This window comes from Andrena cerasifolii, chromosome 1 (genome assembly GCF_050908995.1).
Source record: "Andrena cerasifolii isolate SP2316 chromosome 1, iyAndCera1_principal, whole genome shotgun sequence".
Classification (NCBI taxonomy): Eukaryota; Metazoa; Arthropoda; class Insecta; order Hymenoptera; family Andrenidae; genus Andrena; species Andrena cerasifolii.
In genome coordinates this window covers 15,484,226-15,500,136 of record NC_135118.1, presented here as the reverse complement: position 1 = coordinate 15,500,136, position 15,911 = coordinate 15,484,226, and the positions used below count along the sequence as shown (strand labels likewise).

General features: G+C 44.5%; 1 protein-coding gene across 1 annotated transcript in view; it reads right to left on the bottom strand.

Annotated features, from left to right (window-relative positions):
* Positions 1-63: 63 nt before the first annotated feature.
* The window catches only part of Hiw (MYC binding protein highwire), a 278,415-nt gene continuing 262,567 nt past the window's right edge, over positions 64-15,911 (bottom strand). The window contains exons 31-54 of the mRNA XM_076807119.1: positions 12,128-12,350; positions 10,857-11,219; positions 10,572-10,778; positions 10,259-10,464; positions 10,036-10,186; positions 9,608-9,965; positions 9,346-9,526; positions 9,083-9,288; positions 8,540-8,605; positions 8,050-8,139; positions 7,500-7,729; positions 5,885-7,420; positions 5,657-5,828; positions 5,195-5,580; positions 4,968-5,097; positions 4,493-4,899; positions 4,310-4,424; positions 4,050-4,240; positions 3,552-3,980; positions 3,100-3,471; positions 2,807-3,031; positions 1,956-2,728; positions 1,515-1,885; positions 64-1,232 (exon numbers count right to left, since the gene is read on the bottom strand). Coding sequence (XP_076663234.1) covers positions 1,117-1,232; positions 1,515-1,885; positions 1,956-2,728; positions 2,807-3,031; positions 3,100-3,471; positions 3,552-3,980; positions 4,050-4,240; positions 4,310-4,424; positions 4,493-4,899; positions 4,968-5,097; positions 5,195-5,580; positions 5,657-5,828; positions 5,885-7,420; positions 7,500-7,729; positions 8,050-8,139; positions 8,540-8,605; positions 9,083-9,288; positions 9,346-9,526; positions 9,608-9,965; positions 10,036-10,186; positions 10,259-10,464; positions 10,572-10,778; positions 10,857-11,219; positions 12,128-12,350 — 7,504 coding nt within the window. The 3' untranslated portion in view covers positions 64-1,116. The remainder of the gene's footprint in view (positions 1,233-1,514; positions 1,886-1,955; positions 2,729-2,806; positions 3,032-3,099; positions 3,472-3,551; positions 3,981-4,049; positions 4,241-4,309; positions 4,425-4,492; positions 4,900-4,967; positions 5,098-5,194; positions 5,581-5,656; positions 5,829-5,884; positions 7,421-7,499; positions 7,730-8,049; positions 8,140-8,539; positions 8,606-9,082; positions 9,289-9,345; positions 9,527-9,607; positions 9,966-10,035; positions 10,187-10,258; positions 10,465-10,571; positions 10,779-10,856; positions 11,220-12,127; positions 12,351-15,911) is intronic.

The window sequence follows — 15,911 nt, the reverse complement described above, 5'->3', positions numbered from 1 at the left end:
CGCCATTCCCGAATGGAGACCGTTGTGGAACGACGGGTGATCAGAAAGAAGGACAAGACCGTGTCTGTTGCAATCGTTACTTTCATTTAATCTGCGCAAGATTGAAACACAAATAATAACAATCGGGCGCTCGACGCGCGATCATCGTTCACACGTCTCATTCGCATACGAATGTACAGAGTGATTCCATGGTTTCTGCGGACAGCGCGTGTGGCACAAGGCATTACGCTGACAAATAAATAACGCCAGAGACATGACGGTACGCATACTATTCCATTGGAAAAGTACAAAAAACAAATGAATGTTTAAAAGACGAGAAATGCACGATTTATATGGCTATTTTAAATGACGATAATTCGTACGTTTACTCGTGCCGTATAGAACAGGCTATAATCTCCTATCCGATTTTCTTTCTTTTTTTCGGCTTTAATTGATGTATTCTTCACAATTTAATCCACAAAATTTAAATAACACACTCCTTTCACATACATAATTTACCTACATACACAACTTATTAGGATCATTGTCTATAATAATTAAATATTTCTTAAGTAGCGTAGAGAATTATATATATTAATCTTAAACGCTTATGTCTAGCATAATTTACCAAAGAATTCACTACACTTTGTATGACTTTATGCACGTGTAAGCTCTCTCAATGTTTGCTTCTGCATGGAAGTTTGATACACGCACAAAATTCTTTCCCGGCAATCCCTATGACGTTTCAGTAATTTCTAAAATCACCAATAAAAACGACTTACGTAATACTTAACAAGTATTATAAGTTCCACGCATCATCAGATTCTCACTTATGATTGTAGCTACTCAGTTCAGACAATTCGGACTCCGCTCTTCTTGCATCATTACATCGCGTCAATTCCACGTTTGCAATAATTAGAAGAATTCTCGATAATCGATCATCGATATACACATAGCCCTTACTGCAAGTAGAGACGCTTACGTAACTGTTAGACGTGGATACTCGTATCGAACTATATATATGTCCACCTGGTTGCATTAATTAAATAGTTGCATTGATTAGATCCAAGAAGATTCCATTCTCTCGAGTATAAATTGTGATATAATTCGTGTCCTCTATTTGGTTAGTGGAAATGTTTAGAAAGTGTGCGCGTTGCGGCAAATACCGCAACCCAACGCGAACTCTTCTCCGGTTGGTGGATGTTTCACGTGCAACGGGCACTCCTCATCTTCGAGTTGCTTTGCCTTAGGTCCTAATGAAACGCGTATCATGGTCACATAAAGTTTCAAAAATCAAACACAAGGATGCAGATTAACCCCTTGCATATTAAATTCACGTGTCCATATCTGTACTGTCTTTACTGTTTGGAGAAGAGTTAACATTTAAATATTCATACCAGTTAGTATTATAAGCTTCTAACGCTGCTCGCGTCGCTATTATAGAGTAGCTATCTATCTTCTTCAACTCAGTCACGAGACTGAATCGTTGTTAGTATGCGAGGGGTTAAGATTAGGGTGTTAGAGAGTAGATTTACCTGCGGGACAAAAGGGTAATTCGCTCTTGGGTATGGTGGTGACTCGTTGGAAATCGTCGTGGCAGGGTTTACAGAAGTGGGTGGTTCCAAAGCAAAAGAAGACTGCCACCGAGCAACAATACCGACACTTGTACTCTAGGAAGTCTGCCCCGTGCTTCGGACACATCTGAGCCCTTGCCACGTCGCTGCAACCTCCACATACTAATTCCGTAGGATCGAATGTTTCCCCACCTACTTGTGCGTCGCATCGTGCCTCACCACCGTAATAGGCCTTCTGACATTTATAGCAAACGTAATATGCGTATCGTTCCATCGCGTATGCCGCAGGATCTTGATGATGTCTTCCGCCTGCACCATACGCCGCATCAACCCTGTAACGCACAATAACAGTGTAAATATCGATACGTATTTGTCTGGCACTCGGTCCGGTCCGACACTTACTTGTGCAATCCTTCGTACTCCAGTCGCATTAAAGCTTTTCTTCTGACGTCCTCGTAAAGTTCCTTAATACTTGCCAACTGGTCGGTCAAAGTAGGATGCTCCATTGGTACTTTACAAATTGGACAAAGGGAGAAGCCGAAAGTTATTCTGGGCCCTACCCAACGTTTCATTAAGATGTGTTTGCAGCAATGCAAGTGGAAAACATGGCCACATTGTAATTGAATAGCAGGTGCGGCTGATAAAGCTTCTGTGAAGCAGATCATACACATGTCGTCAGCGTCTTGCTTTAGATCGCTGCCTGCTACGCATCTATGTAAGCAGGGTAGGCAAATCCTCTCGTTTCGAACACCTCCGCAAATGTGACCACATGGGTGCGCTTTGCTGCAAGCGTTCTTAGCATGCTCTTGACACTCGTGGTCCGCGCATACGTTTCCTATTGCCAATAACCCTGTGTTCCCAGTGGTACCGCAAAATCTGCAGATTCCTGACGTAGCGCCCACCGGTTTTCTCGATGAACCATCGCGAAATTCTACCAACGCTTTCAACGTTCTGCTATCAGCAAGCGCCAGGATCCAGAACAGCTTTGTTCGCCCACAACCTTCGTGAAGATCCACGCGTATAGCTTCCTCTTCCTCTTTACAAACTTGCCTCACGTGCTTCCGTGTTCTTCTGTGTAAATGCAAAATTCTGTCGCATTCCGCGCATAAGTTGCCACATGCGTTGCACTGGATGATAGCTGTCGTTTCGCCGTCATCGTGGTTACTGCATGTCGGCTAAATAGACAAAGTACATAATGTTAAATTCGTAAAAACATAAACGACCGATCGATTAAATTATTCGAATAATGTTACTCTAGGTGGTGGTGGCTGCCCCTCTGAACCACTCCATTGACCAGAGGACAGCCTTTCGACGTGATCAGAGTCCAATACGCACAAGGAAGAGAGAGCTAGCCACAATGTTGGACTTCGAAGGCATTCCGTGGGATCTCGGTTGTTCTCGTCCAATCTGGTAAGATTCAAAATGTTCTCAGCAATAGCTGCTTTGGTTACCGATGCCCATGCTTCTGATAATTTACCCTGAAAAAAAAGATATTGGTAATAATCGACAGGTTACACGTTGCAAATTGAATGTGACCAACACTTACCGATGCCATGTCTTTTAGAAATTGAATTATCACTTCAGCCAATTTTCGAGTCATACGCCCCCTTAACCACCACCTCGCCCCAACGTCATTCTTCGAATTAATACTAGATGCTAGTGAAACAGTCTGTAGAGCTTTCCCATTGTTTTCCTTTCCTTTCACTTTAACTTGAACCGTTAATGCTTTGGCAATGCAACTTAAGAAAACATCCAGAATTCCTGGAGCATGCTCATCAAAATCTGTAGCATTAGTGAACCCATTGTTTGCAGCAGACACAATGCTGAAGTCTGTGGGTGGCAATCGTTTGACACTGATAACATTAGCTAATGTTTCTGGCTTAATTTTGGGTAAAATTCTTTTCAAGAGGGACGTTACCTAAAAAGATTAAATAAAAAGCATTCTCAAATATTGAGAGTAAAGTTGAATTAAGAATCTATAATGAACAAAATACATACTTGACGCTGGACTCTAGCTGATCCTGTGTGCAACAAGCTTAATAAATCCTTCAATAATCCATACTGATGGGACAAATAATACTGTCCTACAGAACTACCGCTTAAAGCAAGGACCATAGATAGCATTTCAAAGCAATACGTATCAGCTGCTTTTGTCAAGTCGCTGTTGTCACTCAACAAACTAATAACAGGTGATGGTAAACACTGGAATACTTCCCACTCATCTCTCAGGCGAACAGTTTCTTTTCGAATAGCTTGAACGATATGCGTACAAACTTGCTTTTGTAAATGTGTCAGATTATTTCGACTGAACAAGATTCCAACCATATGTTCTCGAAGATCATTACTATCCTCTAAGTCTTCGTTAATTCCCTCTGTCGATTCCATTTGCTGCTGCTGTTGCTCCCCTTGTATGAGTTTGCCAAAAACCTGATGAATGGCGATCAATTGTTAGACATGGATTATATCACACTGATAAATGGATAACATTCAACTTACTTGAGAAGTAATTAAGCGGAACACTTTCAATGTCTCGGCTTCACAATTCCTTTGTTGAATGGTTTGCGTACTCAATTGCTTTCCAAATTTCAAGGATTCTCCTTCAACTTCGCCTAAAATTCTTATTTGTCGTACCCGCAGAGAATTGTCTGGGCCCTTTAATTCAAGGCCCATCACAACGTGGCGAGGATCTACCGAAAAGATAGCTTTAGTATTATTGACGAATTCGAGTTATAATTAAGAACGTATAATAAAATTACCCATAATCGGACAGTTGATCCAACCAGCTGATCGACTTTCAATTTCCACGGTCTTTAACTTAACCATTTCGTCTACATTGTTACCCGATTGAAACGTTACACTGGATACTTTGTGCTATAATGCAAGCGTAATAAGTACCCAATCATTATCACTAAACACGTAAATTTCATTACCGATCTTACCGTTAAATCGCGACAGTTATCAATGTGAATATACACCATTCGAGGAAGAGAATGAGCGCCACAGATAATAGTGATCGTCTTAGTCTTATTTCGGTCTTCATCACCAGATTCCCAGAATGTTTCTGTCGAATTATCGGTCAGGCTTCCGATCATCGCCTGCCTACTCGAAGCTTTAATTTCAATACCCCATGTCAAGTCCTTCAAAACTTCTACGCAGCCAGTCACTTGCTGGGAGTGGGTCGATTGATGACTTTCGTGCATGCTCATTGTGACGTCATCTTCTTCTTCAGACCTCGAGAGTATTTTACTAATATTGCTGAACACGTGGCTTCTGTGGAGAAACATGTGATCCGCGGGGGTGAACTTGATGCCCCAGCATCGAATAGCAGCTTGCTGTAGCGGTGACCCTGAAAATCGATGTACAGAATTAGTCCCCGATCGAGTAAGCATTGAACAGAGGCTATAATACATTTACCAAGTGGTGGTAGCAGCATGAGATCAGCAATAGTTTGTAGCAACGTATGAAAAACTGTTGGTAATGGATTTACAGATTCGCCTGCTATCACTAAATCACTCAAAGGATGTTCGCACACACCAACCATGTCCTTAAAAACGAATGGTGGTTCGTATTAATGTTGAACATGAATGCCTCGAAATTTATTCCACGTGTCATCAAGACTATTAATCGATCATTAGACTTACGTGTTCGTCTTTCCTCTCTGTCCGATTATCCTCGTCATTCATGTCCGCAACATCTGGCGGTACAACCGGCGTCAGAGATGCAACGAACCACCAAAGTAAATCATGAAGACATATCGGTTGGGTGACACTTCTCAGCAACCAATTCAACGCTTGCATCGCGTAAACTCGGCACGAAGCCCGGCGTAGCGCTTGCTTCATAGAGAGCTGCAAATGCTGCAAGTTGTGTTGCTGAAGAACGAATAGCATCACTGGTCTCATGAGAATTTCTATTCTGACGGTTTTCGGTGCTTCTGCTTGACTCGTGGACACAATGGCTGACTGATCCATCGATGGTACCAGTTTCTGAAGCGCTGCAGAGGGATAGCACAGAAGGGACGAACCTGCATCTGTATAAGAAAAAAAATCTGAATTTACAGTTTTCAAGCTACGATATCAAGCACAAGCTTTTAGTTCCTTAGGTACCATTGTTCATTTCGCTGCTACTATTATTCCGTTTTCTCATCATGACAACCCTGCCATCGTTAGAGTTTCTGGTCCAGGGAGCTCCAGTAGACATTGACACTGACCGGTGAAAGATTCCACGACCTTTACTACTTTCACTATCGCTGTCACTCATAGGGTATTCTGACAAGGGCTGCAAAGAAGAATCATTCACTGACGGAAACACCATAGCAAATCTTAATACCTTACCCTGCCGTTCGTAGTGTTAAACATGCCATTGTTCCCTTCGTAACTCTGATGTCCATTTTGGCGCTTCAATGTCTCTTCGTAGTACCTCTCATCGTGACTTTGCGAATGGTGGACTCCTAAAGCTTGTAAACACTGAAATGGCCCAGTTGGTGGGAACGGCCCAGTTGCTTCTGGAGGACTATAATTCTCAGCTACGGATGACAACGTCTGGGACGGTCGTCTTTGTTGTTTTGGAATGTTTAACCCAGAAGCACTGGCCAGGTCCAAGAGGAACATGGCGTTGTTCTTCATGACAATGTGTGTTTCGTTTCCATTCGGACTGTTAATCGGCGACATGATCTTGCCAGACCCGTTCTTCTTCTTCGACATCCCAGTTAAGAATTTTTTGGCAAGCTTCAGCTTCCGAGCTCTCAGGTATTTATTGCGACACGTGTCACAGATGAGGTACCACGAACTTCCACCCACTCCGCCGTCGCCACAGTTTCCTGCCCAGCCGATGCAATAATTTCCTCCGCTGTTGTACCCCTTGCCCCCTGCGTGCCATCCGCAACCAGGATGCATCATTTTCATGTGATAAGTAACTGGATGCGGAAACATTAGACCGCACAATTCGCAAATTGTTTCCCGTTCTATTCCGCCTAGCACTTCGGCCCCATTCTCCCTGCCAACCGGTTTCCACTCCTTCTTCTTCCTGTTCTCCTTTTTATCGCGCTCTTTGAGTTTGTCCTCGCGGGGCCGTTTCTCTGGCATCGGCCGTTTACTCAGCTTCATCGTCTGCATCTGCGTTGGGCTCGGTAAGACCGACTCGTGCTCTATGGTTTGGAGGCAACTGGTGCTCAGTTCTTCCCACAAGAACACCAAGCTCTTCAAAGCAGGTGGTAGAATCGCAACAGTCTGAAACTCTGGAAGAGAACCGAGTTTTCCATCCGCTTGGACCTCCTCCTTGATAGTGATCTCTTGCTTCTTTCTGTTTCTATTCGCGTTCGCGTTCGCAGCTGATCGCGTTAGAGTCTCCAAGGTGCTAGGCTGAATGTGCAGATAATTGCCGGCGTTGGTCACTTCGACGGAGTGCCTTTGCCTGGCCTTCTGTTCTTGCTTCTGCTTATCGTTTGACTGCACCATCGTTTGTCTGGTTACGACGAGAGCGCCTTGCTTTGGTAGACTGGGATGGAATTTCAGAAAGCTGGCGCACGCCATAGCGTCGTGTACGATCCCTTCGTGCCAGAGGAACGCCGCAAACACGGCCCTCAGGCATTCTGCTACCGATGGGCTGATGGCATCCTTCACTTTCTCCTTGCTCAAGTTCAGTGGCCGACCTGGATTGGAATTTTGCTGCGAACTGACTGGAGACATCGCGCGTTTCGCTCGAGTCTTCACTACTTTGCTGTGATCTCTTCTGCTCAGCTTCGGCGAATGGCGTTCCTCTTTCAGGCCAACAGTGCCGATACTGAAGTGGCCTTTCATGGCTGTGGTCGCACTCTCCGGACTCGTTTGAGTCTGTGCTTGAGAGACTTTTCGCGGGCTTTCTTGAGAATCCTTTGAGAAGCAAATGTACATTATCATCTTCTATCTTGTGAGGCACTTTTCCTTGGAAAAGAAATGGTCGATGACTTACCCCGTCATCCTTCTTCGGGGTGTCAGGTGGACTAGCTATGCTACCCTCGGACCTCATGTGTAAAGAACTACAACTTGGACTTGGAGAAAGATCTCGCGTATTGGCTGTTGTGCTGACGGCGCTCGGAGACTGCGAAGGATCCCTGGTTAGACTACTGACCAAGGCACTGGTGTCGCTCTGCGTTGACCCTCGCCGTTGAGACGTGATGCTGTCTACCATGCCGCCCGACACTTGAAAGGGAAAAAGAATGGTTCTTCATAGGGAACGATTGCAGATCTAGTAAAGGATAGAACTAATCTCTCTGCCTTCTATTGCAAGGGTATTGCTACCTCGCCTTGCTTCTTAAAACCGATGAATATACAGATCGGAGAATATATAATAGTATGCATTAAGTTCGTGCAATATTAATTTCGTGCGACTTCGATGTGAATGGATGAAGTGGTGGATATCAAATAATTTCATCGTTGAAAAAATGTATAATGCAATCGTGATAAAAGAAACGGCTTGATGTCGGTGTAGAGTTAGAGTATTAGTGTGCTGTTGTTCTTACCTAATGGGGAGAGGCCGACACTTCGGGGGGAGCCACAGAGCACAGGGCTGCTATTGATACTGTCTCCCCCTCCTATGAAGCTTCTCCCACCTGACAATTTCCCATCATTTGTAGAATTTACATGTGATACGCTCTAGTTTACTAAAGAATACGCATCTAGTTTACTAAAAAGTCTCCGCGTGTACTAGTACGTACTATTTGGCTCGCTAATTCGAGAAAAGTATAACTTGATTGCGCGCGCGCGTGTGTGTGTGTGGTGTGTTGTACGTGCATCAAGAGAATTATGCTCTGTACATGTCCAAGAACTAATTATATGCATGCAGTTGGGTCTTCGAATAAATAGAAATCTACTGTGCCATTACATTGCTTGAGAACAGTAACCGGTGAGAAGTGTGAAGTGAATACGTATTTTCAATGACACAAAACACTATAAACACTATTCTCGACTGTAAAGACCGAGGATTATGTTCAGTAGGAAAGGAGAGAGTACCTGGTGCATGAGCAGCAGGAGGGAAGAGGCAATTACCAGAACCAACTGGCTGCCGACTGGACCCAGCTAAGATCAACATCACTAGTTTGTTATAACTAATCCAATAAACGTCTGTTTTATATATTTATAGCCTAAGACCATTCGATCGACTAGAATAGATAATAATCAGAAACAAAAAGGCGTGGCTTAATAGTAAGACTTAATAACGGTTTACTCTAAATGTACATGTATATAAATAACGTATATCCATTCCACAGATTAGAAAAACGTCTGTGGGACGCTATACAGTCTTACAAGTGTCAGTATCGGGTCTCTCAGCTTCTGAAATGATTCCCTCCTCAGACCAGTTACGGTGCCGAAAGTGTGAAGTAAGATACACACATGAATGTATGAGATTAACAATGAGACCACCAAGAGAGAGATAGAGAGATAGACAGATAGAGAGATAGAGAGAGAGAGAGAGAAAAAAAAAGAAAAAATAATGTAAAGATCTGTTGAGTAGAGCAGCGGTTCGTTTGACTATGGCTAGTATGGTATACGTACCGGGTATCGGAACCGGGCTAGAGGACGGGCTGTGAAATCTTGGTGACCCACCTTGGGGATTCTTTGGTGACGAACTTCTCGACAATCTCCTCGGTGTCTCTGGCGGCGTGGCACCGTTCCCGTTCGCTCGGCTTTCCCCCATCGCTTTCACCAGCTCCTTGACCGACACCCCGACGAACTCGGAAAAATCCCTGCAAATGCCAAAACTATATGACGAAACCAATCTAGCTGCGCCTGTCCTGTCGTTCATTCTTTCTAGTCACCTGCCAGGCGAACTCTTCTTCTCTCCGTGGCACTTGTCGTCGCCTCTCAGCCACTTCTGCAGAACGCTGAATTTCCCGCCGCCACCTTCCCTCTCCCTCTCTTTTACGACCCGCTCCTTGGAATGGGGCTTCGAAAACTTTGGCGACACGTCGGTCTTGTCTGACATCAATCTGTCGCTTCCTGCGACGCGAATTAAGCCATTGTCGAACGAAAATTCGTGTTGCGCATGGAGATGGGATTTATACCCGATCGTATACGTACCCGGTGAATCGTGCTGAATGTACGAGCCGAAGATAAATGGATTGGTGTTGCTGCCCTCCCCGGACTCCCCTGTGCCCGGCGTGTAAGTCTGCGTGGTGAAATTGAAGCCCTCGTGACTCACGGAAGGCACGGAGAAATCGAAACCTTTATGATTAGGTGAAACGGACGGATCTGGTACGGCAGGTTTCTTTTCCATCGGATCGTTCTCGAGATCTTGCTCGATCTTCATGTAAGTCACGCCGTGTTTATTAATGGCGAGGGACCAAGCCTCGCCCTCGGCCACTCTGCCACGATCGAAGCAGTACTTGGACATCGATTCGTCATCGATCCGTACCCAAGTACCTTCGCCGCTGGCAAACTGTGAACAAAAGATTTTTTACTCAATCGTTCCCTCGCCCGTAAACAACGCGAAGGGTATCGAGACTTACGTATTCTTGAACTGTAACCGCGTTTCCGTGAGCCAACATCCCCACTGGCGCCGCCTTTAAACTTGGCCTGCTTCTAATATTGTGACCGGATGCGCCGCACTTTACGACCACCATGCTCCTGCTAGCGTCAAAAGTAACTGTTTTTCTTTTACTGTAAGGAGAAGCTGAGTTAAGAGATCAGGCTGAGAATGCAGTGGACAGGGCAACGCGTTAATGTACGTACTCGTCGACCACCTCAGGCCTCTTACGGAAAATGGTTTCCTTGATCACTTGATCCAGAACCAACGTCGGTTCTTCCACTGGAAGGAGCAATGTCTTTCCTAAGTGTTGGTTGTACTGGAGACACCAGGCTTCCAGGTGACTGCTACTGCAGTAGTCTTTTATCGTTTCCGCGTTCAGTCGTAACCAAACACCGTCGTCGTTATGAATCTACAGGAACGGAACACGATAGTGCGATTTTTAAGGAAGGACGCGCCATGATAAACCGGTAAAATGCTACCGAAGGGAATTGAAGCTTTCTAAGAAAAAGTACTTACCTCGTCTATGAAGGCTATGGTGTCGTTAACTGCGACGAAGCCAATCTGCTCGCTCTGAAGGGAAGGATGCGCTCTGATTCTCAAGCCAGCGCTATTTTTCGTCACAAATTTCCGGAGTCTACTCGGCTGATGCTGAGGCTTCTTCACGATATTCTGCGTCGGCGGCTGCATGCCGTGCGGTGGTTCCTTCACCTCCACTTTGTAACTCTGGCAGAAAGCGGGGAACGTTATAAAGAATTATGGGCGATTCCTTAGGACACGGTAATGGCCGAGTGTAGTGCTCACATTCTCCATGCTGTAGCTGTCCACTGTGATCATAAGGGAGTACCATCCAACGGACGACGGTGTCCAGGTAGCGCTGTAGCTTCCATCACCATTAGGTCTTACCAGCATGCTCTCGCTTGATCTCTTTATAGCCGGCGACATAAACCTTAACTCTTCGAACGAATAGTTCTGATAAGCCTTCATGATGGTGATCGCGTAGAAGCACGTCTTATTGTTGATCGTGACCTCGTACGGTACGTCCAAGGATGGCTGAGGGTGGCCACCGAAGGTCATCGGATCAGGCTGAGAAACTCGTCGAACTTTTCTTCCTTGATCGGAATCCGTTAAGTCCATCTTGTCTATAGGAACTGCTTTTACCTCGACCTGTTGAACGTTTGCCAATAGAATCTTACTTCCTTTCATCGATGAATAACGACACGACGAACAATTGCTTCAGGATAGTTTAATGTATGTCGAAGTTTGTGTCTAATTAAGGGGTTATTCCTAGTCAGCAGGCCGAAAACAGGCGAACGTTTGTGAATTTTTTTTGAAAAAGCGGAAGCTTATATTTTTACAGAACTTCTTACAGTCAAAAGAGCATCGTTTGAAGAACATTTGGTAATTTTTTTCTTGAAAAATATTTACGTTTATAATAAAAATGCAACGACATCCAGGAAGCCTTTTTAAAACCGCTGAGCAAAATATCTCCAAAACTACTGCACCAATCTTTCTGAAATTTTGTGGGCTTATTTTTTCTATAAAAATCTATTGAATGACGAAAGGAGTTTCTTTGTAATGTATAGTTTCGATTTTATCAACGAAAAACGGCCAGTAGTGATAACCATGAAGCCATTTTTCGTTGATAGAATTGAAACTATACATTACAAAGAAAATCCTTCCGTCATTCAATAGATTTTTATAGAAAAAAATAAGCCCACAAAATTTCAGAAAGATTGGTGCAGTAGTTTTTGAGATATCTTACTCAGCGTTTTTAAAAAGGCTTCTTGGATGTCGTTGCATTTTTATTATAAACGTAAATATTTTCAACAAAAAAATTACCCAATGTTCTTTAAATGTTGCTCTTTTAAGTGCAAAAAGTTCTGCAAAAATATATGCTTCAGCTTTTTCGAAAAAAAATCACGAACAGTCGCCACTTATCGGCCTCCTGACTAGGTATAATCCCTTAAATTGGGGCGATTAAATTGGTAATTGATGGGAGAGATCGAAAAAACCTTGTTTCTACTCCACCCTAGTTTTCCTAAATTCACAAAGCTTAGTTTTAGTAGTTATACCTTTAAGTTGGGCACATGAACGACGTCTCCGTACTGATCCCTCGTGAGTATGGTAACGATGGCCGGCCATCCGCATTTCATTTCGTCCTTCGAATAGAGTGCCTCGCATTTCGACGGATCCACGAAACTATCTGGTTGCAACCATCTTGCCAGGCGACCCCCGCTGGTACCAGTCGTGCAAGAGACGAAGTCTCGTAGGAAGAGTCGCTCGTTCGAGTGACAGCTGAAAGCAGCAAAGAAAGTCCTGCGATTACACTGTGTTACGTGACTTTTGAGTGAAAACCGAAAAGTACCCTAATTCTCCTTCCAACGTGTACGCGTAGAAGTGAGGGAGAAACTTTGCTTTTCACCTACAAGTACTTTATTAACCGTTACGTTTTCTACACTAACTTACACCAACACTTACACCGAAATCAACTGCTATTACTGGTAACCAGGAGTGCTAAATGACAGTAATCTCGCGATGTACGAGGGGGACATTCGGTCTCCCTTGCTCATTCGCAGTCTCTTTCGTTCTACGCGAGAAGGCAATAAAAGTAAGCGGAACACACTGCCTGGCGAAAAGACAAATCTTCGAGAAATGGAAGTTACAAACTTTTCTCCTTCGCGTTAGGGTCCGAGTTTATGACCAACGTACAGCAGAGCTGCAACGTGATATCTATAAAGCGTGCGAGTATCGCTGCAGATGAAAAAGTGGGTCCGAACGAGGCCACGATCATCGCAGGTAGCCGACTGGTTGGAACGAGCCTCCGAGTTGCAATGCCCCTAATTGGTGCTACGTTCCGCGGATCTCGTCTGGGTAGATCACGAGTAGAGGACGATGCTCCTCTGCCAGCCAGACAATCGCCGTTTCCCCTAGCGTGTCATCGTCGAACTCATCCCTAATAAGGCGCAATCACATCGCAATTCTGTTCCCCGCAGCACGCCCAGAGCGACGTGCTCCCAGCCTACGCGCGATCATCGCGCTATAACTGACGTTGCTCCTGACGGATCGCAGGAACGATTTCTTTCAGATCCTTTAACCCGGCTGCTTTCGAGGTGACGTCCAATCGAACCGGTATCGAGCGAGCCTCCGCGCGTATTTAATCGGGACGTTGGCGCGAAGTAAACTGGAATTCCTGAACCGTTATTTGCAGCATTTCAATTAATTGTGAGCGCGCGTAATTCTATAAATGGAATCCTCAGGTGGCACTCTAGAAGATTAGACTGACGATTTGTACGATGGATCTGTCATCGCAAGAGAAGTGGGCGCGTAAGTGTTCACGGTATGGGGTACTTCCTCGGGGTACTAATGATAGCTAATTACATTCTGTGAGAAACTACTCTTATCTCCAAGCGGAATAAACTTAGTTTTATACCGTAACAACGATCCGTCGTATTCCGAACGCGATAGAAGCGATCGGAGGGAAGATACCGTAAGATTTCTCCATCGCAAACATCTATACGTATTCCCTGACACCGGGACCAAGAAATATCCTTGGCGTAGGTCTCGTTTTACCGATTGGCCCAGGTAACGCGAGACGGAAGAAGATCGATGGGGGCATGCGAAACGAGATCGAATGCCAGGACGAGCCGTATCGAGAAAGATCGTCTGGCTGGGAGCTGGGAGGGCGGCTTTAAGGTCAGCCTTGATGTGACGTATGGTCAGCACGTGGTCATTTCGGAAATGGCCACTTCAGCTGGCGTCAGGTGCTTCCTGGTTTGAGAAGAGCGTTATGAATGAGTGGACGTTTCGCATGTGTGACGCAGCCGGACAGGGCGGAACAGAGTCGCACGGACACGCGCAATTTCTCATGGGAAATTAAATGGCCAGGCTTCTGCTCATAAAGGGAAGAGCCAGGAGGGGCATAGTGCTTTAGGGAAACGCCGTCTACCATGAAAAGCGACCTGGCTATGAAGGGACGCTTTCGGGGACGGGCCGTCTCGTTTTTACGGCGGCGTGCGTACCGCCGCTGGCTTTCGAATTTTCTACGAACAGGCTATAAAAGAAGGGTATATGTCGCTCCGCGCCACTCTCGCTGCACTTCTTTTTCTGTTAATTTTCAAGCAGAGATTATTACAGCGCTACTTTGTGCGGAATTTCGGAAAGGAAGATGAAGGCTGCGCGGAGGGTGAAGAATTTATGTCGGCAGAGCACGTTAACTAACTACTTAAATTGGAGTTAGGTGCTTGTATCCCAATTTATGAGATTTCTGTACCGTGTAAAAAAGGTGCGAGTCCACGATGAGATTTTATACGACAAGCATTTCAGCAACAACTAAATGTAAATAATGGAAATAGCCGCGAGAGATGAGATTTTTCAAAACATATCACGTAACTTGTCTCTCGAGAAGTTTCATGAAGCTAATGACAAAATAAATAAAAAATAATACAATAATGAAATAATTGTCTCGTGAGATTAAAGTCTCATGCGACACACGATACTTTTGTCCAGAGCTTGAAACCGTTCCGAAAATAACTGTTTAGAACTGTTATATAAAGGTTCTGTTTAAAACTGTTATATAAAGGTTCTGATTAAAACGGTTTCGGGAGAACTTTTATTCCAAATAAATGTTACGAACAACCGAAATTTCCAACTATTATCTGTTTCGGTTACGGTTCCTATTTCCCTCTTCATATCACTTCCATAAGCCTTATTTTTTCGGTTCTAAATCGGTTCCGGAACGGTTCCAGAATCAATTCTTATATCGACTTTTCCCTAATTGATATCATTCATTATCGTAGCTGTAGATTGCTGTAGATGTTCATCTTTTTTACAAAATCATTATAGAAACAGGAGAAACTTTTAACTTCCTATTCAGAATGATATAGTGTGTGTGAATGTAAAAAATATGTAGCTGATTAATTTATTTCAACGCTTTATTATATATATGTATAAATGTTTCTTCTTTTTCTATAAGGATTTTGTAAAGAATATGCACACATACAGTAATCTGCAGCTAAAATAATTAATGCTATCAATTAGGGAAAAGTCGGTACAAGAATTGATTCTAGAACCGTTTCGAAGCCGATATAGAACCGATATAAGGAAGGAAATAGGAACCGTAACTAAAACAGATGATAGTTGAAAATTTCGGTTCTTCATAACAGTAATTCAGAATAAAGGTTCTTCATAGCCGTTTGGAGAACGGAAATCGATATCACAACAGTTTTCAAGCCCTGCTTTTGTCTCATCGTGGATTTACACCTTTAGATACGTACAATGTGGTACAAAGAAACTACTTAGGACATTCCAATCAATGCATACACCAAGATTCGCTTCTAATCGATCTCGTTACACTTGTTGCGCCTTCAAATCGTCTATATTTTCCTCCTTATGCAACGCAAAGTTGTTTATTCCTTCGCATCACCGTATCCCGACCAATACAACGCAACCGACCAAACCGCAGATAAAATCCTCCAGTAAAATACAAAACGCATATCGGTTGCACTTGACGACCAGGTACAGGTGCTTTCCCGCGACCGTCGCCTGCTCGAAACCGCGCAGAAACCCGCGTTACATAAATCCCGGCTACGATGATCCGCGACTCGCGATGGACAGAGCTGTTTGCCTGGTAAGTTGGTCAAGGTCAATCCTCGGAGGGTACAAAGTGCGGCGACCCTGCGACCTGCACGAAAACCGGTGTCTCGCCCTCCGTAGGAAGCCCTTCCTTGGCACAGGGGCGAACACTTGGACACCGGTTCGACAGGCTTCGCCCCTCCGGCGCCCGTCGAGGCTGGTGGCTTTTATCTTTTAAAAGCCCGAAGAGGGAGAGCACGCGAGAGCGTAGCGAGCCAAGGAACA